At 32.7% G+C, this 6,460-nt stretch overlaps 1 protein-coding gene across 1 annotated transcript; it reads left to right on the forward strand.

Moving 5' to 3' along the window:
- The first annotated feature begins 3,431 nt into the window (after positions 1–3,431).
- On the forward strand, positions 3,432–4,954 carry LOC105557006. Its single transcript, XM_012004130.1, has 2 exons — positions 3,432–3,541; positions 3,606–4,954. The coding sequence occupies exon 2, from the start codon at positions 4,529–4,531 to the stop codon at positions 4,952–4,954; it is 426 nt and encodes a 141-aa protein (XP_011859520.1). The 5' UTR covers positions 3,432–3,541; positions 3,606–4,528.
- Positions 4,955–6,460: the final 1,506 nt, after the last annotated feature.

Raw genomic sequence — 6,460 nt, forward strand, 5'->3', positions numbered from 1 at the left:
CCACCGCCGTCTGCGTTCTCTCTCTCCCTTCCACGCATATAGAATAACATAGAAAAATCTCGCCTGCGTTCTCTCCCTCCCACTCTCTTAAAAAAACACATAATTTATTACCCCATTAACCCCCCTTTTTTGTTCAAGGAAATAAACAAGATTTATTACAACAAAAAATTCATAATTTATTACCCCCATTAACCCTTTTTTTGTTTAAGGAAAAAACAAGATTTATTACAACAAAAAAATTTATTATTTAAACTTTTTTGTAACAAAAAACATGATTTATGTATGTTTAAACAATTTTTTATAATAATAAAAAAATGAGTTATGATTGTTAAACAATTTTTATAATAATAAAAAAATGATTTATTATTGCTAAACAATTTTTTACAATTTAAAAAAATGATTTATTATTATTAAACAATTTTTTCATAATAGGAAAAATGATTTATGATTATTTAAACAATTTTTTTACATAAAAAATTATTTATGATTATTTCAACATTTTTGACATAAAAAAATGATTTATGATTGTTTAAACAATTTTTTATGACATAAAAAAATTTGTTTAAACAAATGGTCCAGAACCGGCCTACTATACCTACTTACGTCTGAGCGAATGAGGATGCAGAATACGGTAGGCCGGACTCGGAAGGCATTTAAGAAAATCGATCGATGAGCGGGAGGTGGAGCGACGCGCGAGATACTCGTACTATGTTTATGTTTCGGGTCGCCCGTCGCTCGTGCTCGCTGCCGCACTCGCCGCCCGCGCCGCGCTTCCCGCCGCGCCTAGGTTTTTTCCCACCACGGTGTATCTCGCGCGTCGCTCCATCTCCCGCTCATCGATCGATTTTCTTAAATGCCTTCCGAGTCCGGCCTACCGTCTCCTGCATCCTCATTCGCTCAAACGTGTAAATTAATTACTCGATAATTATTGTTACTTTTGTACCGTGGCACATGACATTTCTCCTTAGTTTAACCCAATCTACCATTATTTTCAAGTTGGCTACTTTTGCATCAGACACCCTGTATATCAAGATCAAGATCATCGGCGAAGTATCTGTTAACCGTCTAACGTTGGATATCGGAACAGTAGCGCGTAGTCATTTTGATGATCAATCTTTTTGGCTTTAAAGAAGTAATTTGGTATTTTTAATGGCTAATAATATATTTTTATATTGTATAAGTATAAAAATTAAATATCAAAATTATTACCTTATTTAACGTTCATTGTTTATTCAAAATAGCTTAACATTTTGCTTAATGTTCGGCATATACATTTTATATTTACCCGTCGTCAATTTAGCGAGGCATTAATTATCTAGGTTAAATGTAAATAATTCCCAAAGCATATCATTATTTCTATGTATATTTATACATATTAATAAGAGTTTTCTATTATAGATTAGTAAACGGAGTTATACAAATCCAGAGAACCTAAGTAATTTGAATGATGAGACAGTCATCTTAACTATTGAGAATAGTCAGTTTATAGACAAGGATAATCAACTTCCCGTGTTGCAAATTGAAACACTTGAAGAAATTGATCAAGTAAGCAAAACAATCTCTGGTATTTATCTAACATATGTCATCTCTCTATGCATAAACTGTGTATATCTGTGTTGTTGATAATCATCAATCATGATATATGACGGTTGTATACAACTTTTTGAAAAATAATATTAGCTTTGAGGACTTTCATACTAACCTAGCAAACCATGTGACTTCTTTCAATGTTTTCCACTTGTCGATGTTATTTTTATAATAGCTAAATTAGTTGATAACTTTTTGTCAAATTACTTGGTAGGTTGATGTTTCTAAAACACTCTCAGTGAGAAATAATGGTTGAAAAGATGTCAAATCAATGTCGAATCGACGTAAAATGTGTTGAATAGTCGTTGATTTGACATCTTTTCGACTAATCATTTCTCATTGGGCTCCTTGTTTCTGATTCCTATAACTCACATTATTCTGTTTCTCTAGGCTGTTAAAAAAGAAGAGACAGCCAAGAAATCGGAAACTGGGAGTTTCAACGATTCCACAATTGGGAGTACAACATCTGATACTGACAATAACAGTGAATACTTAGCACCTAAAAAGAGAAGAAGCTTAAAGTCAAATTTTGAGCCAAACAAACGTTTAGCTTCTTTCAAAGGCCTTGCTTATTTGAAAGAACTGGTATATAATGTTCTATCGTTGCTCTACACATCTTAAATTTTTTTTGGTTTTTAATTATTATCTGTTTTTAGGATCTTGAGGCATATTTAACGAATTATTATCTTAAATCAGAGGCAGCAGTTGATAACTATAAACTGAAGGGGATGCTAAGGGGATGAGAGGGACCGATCTTCAATAACAAATGCTATAGTTCATGAGATGTTAAAAATTAACTATGTGTAAGTCTCAAAAATGATTTTAGAATATCAATGTTAGCTAGTCCTCCAGTGTACGTTCTTATAAAAATTAATGTTTATTCTTTGTGGATGGCAGGCCATCCCAGTTTGAATATGCAGAAATTGTGAAGAAGATCTGTGCTCTTTTCCCGTCTGAAGATCCAATAAACTATTTTCTACAAATTTCACTGATAGTGTGTCTAAGCACTGCAAATTTACTAAAAATTTCTTTTGTCCCATAGGCTATTTATTACATTCCTCCTGACAAAACGCATAGGAATGCTCAAGGCAAGCTACCTAATAAGGTAAAGAATATTAAATACAATCTTCAAAAAAAGGGTGCTGGAACCCTTTCTTCTTCTCCAGTGCAATGTACCTTGGAGATATTGAAAAAGTCAAAAATTATTGAGCCAGCTAAGCTAGAAGGTAAGGTTTTCTTCTCATTTGTAATATTTCTTGAATCAAAGTAAACCATGATTAATGTATTATAACATTGAATATTTTCTCATTTATCTTAGGAATTAATTCATAGTGTTTTAAGAAAGTTGATGAATTTAAGTACAAAAATAAAATAATAGGTACTGGATTGATTTTTGTCTTTAAATAGCAATCTTCTCACATCATTTTAGGAATCATTAATGAAGAAGACCATACCATAAAAACTGCTATTGCAAATCTGAGACATGAATGTCAGGATTCTTGGCCTAAATTGTTGCCGAATTGGTCGGTGACACATGCTCTTAGGCGTAAAACCTTGTTGGAAATAAGATCAAGGGTTCAATGTGAAGCCAATAAAGGTCAAGAAAAAGACAACGATACAAATGATGAGAGTGAAGATGAAGAAGAGCAACTCATCAATGAATATATAATAAAATGGGATGTTTTGAAGCTTCCCAATGGATACCTTTTAGTAAGTGTACTATATAAAATTTTTTAAAATACATATAGTAAGTTTACTTTTTCTATACAGAATATTGATTGATTTTTTCAGTTAAATCAAGACTTTAAGGAACTTTTTCCAGGAAGGGAGGATGGTCTGTTCTGAAAGTGGGAAATTGCGAAGGAATTAATAATTGAGTTAGCAGAGACCGAGATCTCTATCTCTGATATTTTTGGAAGAGATCTGCTAAAACAATATCATACTGCTCCTGCAGGTAAGAACACTAGTTTTCATTTTTTTATCAACTTGTAATATTCCGTATCTAAATATTTATGCAGACAAACGGGATGTTATCACATTATATCTACTACCATCTTTGTGCTTCAAGCGAGGACGGGGGAAGAGCACAGGTTACATTCCATCAGTGCAAGAGGCCAGAAAGTTTTTTATTATTCATGTGACTGTAAATAATTATGTTCAAATAATATTTTTTTCACTCTTAAAATTCTACCTTTTTAGGAACTAAATGGTTTTTTCTGTACTTTTAGATTCCAGGAGATCTGAGAAGAGCTGTTAAAAGGCATTGTGCCCACCTAAATGCCATTGGAGCCCGTCTGCAACCGATCCTTATAGTTGTCGGACAGACACTGGCAAACATAACTGCCACATATATTCAAATTGATGGTATTTGTTACAAGCTGAGAACACCAGAAAACACCAGGAACAATGTGGCTCTGGATGCTTGTCTGAAGGCATATCATGCTCTAGACGCAGTATATCCTCAAGAGTGCAAGGTTGTATGGTATTTTGTACAGCACTACTTTTATAATTTATATTTGAAAGAGGATGAGAACATCTCTCGAGTTGCAAGTTTAATAAGTTCTCTTAAAGGACTTGCCTCAAAAAAAGAATAAAGTATTTATAAACTTATCGTAATTTTCCATGTAGGTTTTAGGCTAATTTTATCAGCTGTAAGAAGCATGTTATATATTTGTAGTGAATGTCATGCAACTCTGCGCTCAATAGGTGCACTTTGCACTCATTTGCAGATGATTCATTTTTTTAATGTTCTTAGTATTTACACTTGTGCTCAAAATGATTGCAATAGAGAGTATGACTCTGGAAGTCCTTCAGGAAACATTTGAGAACAAAACATCCTATCAGACCCCATTCAGAAGTCCAAGTAGTGGAAAATATCTTATTACCTGAGAATGTCATTGAGATTAATCATGGCAATGCTTCTATAGATGGCAATTCTTTGATGCCTATAAATGAAAATATACCTAATAATTTGCAAGGGAACAATGTGGACATTAGACAATTTCATGAAATAACTGTCTTGAATTTTCAAAACATTCTATTTCAGTCGTCTTTGGCTCTTGTTGCCAAGTTATACAATGACATTACTCTCAATCGCACTCAAGTACAGAATATTCTCAGTCATGTTAAGAAATTTGCTTCAAATGGTTTCTTAGAAATGTTAAAGGATAAAACTCTTACTGTAGTTAAGAATAACAATGTACCTCAGGAAGAGATAGAAGCTTTAGATGCTATGTTTGCTGCATTCCGCAATATGTTTTCTGGTCTTGAAACTGAGACTCAACAAGTGAATGCCCTGAGACAGAGTCATTGTTATATAAGTCCCAAGTCATATATTATAAGCATAGGTGAAAAAATGAAAAATTAAGGAGCAAATTGGAAATTTGCAAAATGCAACATCAGCATTTTGGCAAGTTGTCTATTCAATTTTTTTTATTTTAAAGGTGCAAATTGGAAATTTGCACATTGCTTCCTCAACATCTGGACTATTTTTTTATTTTAAAGGTGCAAATTTTAAATTTGCACAACGCAGCATCAGCATTTTGGCAAGTTGTTTTTTATTTATAAGGTGCAAATTGGAAATTTGCAAAATGCAACATTAACATTTTGGCAAGTTGTCTATTCAAATTTGGCTTCCTCATAGAGGAAGCTTTGTGAGTTAATGTGCAAATTAAAAATTTGGACATTGCCCATTCTAACTTGTAAAAATGCAAATTGGAAATTTGGACATTACTTCGTCATCATGAAGGCAAGTGATTATTAAAAATTTGGGCAACCTCATAGAAAAGTCTTTATGAGTTAAGGTGCATTTTGAAAATTGCTTACTCCAGAATTTTTATTTGCACACAAAGCTTTCTGTATGAGAAAGCCAGAAACATATATGCGAAGAGGAGGAGAATTAGAAACTTGGATATGGCACTTGACATAAAAGTTTCCCGGGACCGTCCTGGGATGCACCAAAAGTCCTCGGAACCGCCGTAGAACATATAAAAACGTCCTGGAACATGCCGCCTGACATACATATGAGTGTGTGTGTAATTACAAATATATTTTTTTAGAAAATTTAGTAATGTTATATGGTATATTTAATGTCAAACAACTTCAAAGTTTTGTCAAAAACTTCTGGTTTCAAAATTCATAGTAACTTTTGGTTAATAACAAAAATGAAATAAGAAAAAAATCAAAAATATTGTAGTAATAAGGAAGTCAGATCTGTTAAATACATATCCAATATAAAAAAAATAACTTTGTAAATAATTCATGCATACAAATGTGTAAAAAAATAATTAAAAAATTTCGGCGTATCAAGGACTACGAGGAGTGCGTGTCCGGTTCACGGTCGATCGCATTTCAATCGTCCAAGTATCGTCTTGAAGTCTTGAGATTCATTCACCAACAATAATAATAAAAACTGAAGAACAATATAATATATAATTAGAAAAAAGTAAAGTAAAGTGTACAAATTAGAAATTTGCACATGGCTTCCTCATAGAGGAAGGTTTAGGAAATAAATCTAATTTTTTTCGATGTTTCTTAAAAGTGTGCAAATTAGAAATTTGTATATTGCTTCCTCATCATTGAAGCGTGCAAATTGGAAATTTGCACATTTCTTCCTCATCATTAAAGTAGGCAAATTAGAAATTTGCACATTGCTTTCATTGTTATGGCTTCCTCATAGAGGAAGCTTTAAGAGAGAAATCTAACTTTACTACGATGTTTCTTGAAAGTATTCAAATTATTCTTATTTCGCTCTTAAAGCTTCCTCTATGAGGAAGCCATGTGCAAATTTCTAATTGGCACACTTTACTTTTTTTCTAATTAGAAATTTGCACATTGCTTCCATTGTTATGGCTTCCTCATAGAGGAAGCTTTA

Source organism: Vollenhovia emeryi, unplaced genomic scaffold (genome assembly GCF_000949405.1).
Source record: "Vollenhovia emeryi isolate VEMERY1.0 unplaced genomic scaffold, V.emery_V1.0 DF939655.1, whole genome shotgun sequence".
NCBI lineage: Eukaryota > Metazoa > Arthropoda > Insecta > Hymenoptera > Formicidae > Vollenhovia > Vollenhovia emeryi.

Coding starts and splice junctions, on each gene's coding strand:
- LOC105557006 (XM_012004130.1), top strand. CDS start 4,529: ATGCCTATAAATGAAAATATACCTAATAATTTGCAAGGGAACAATGTG.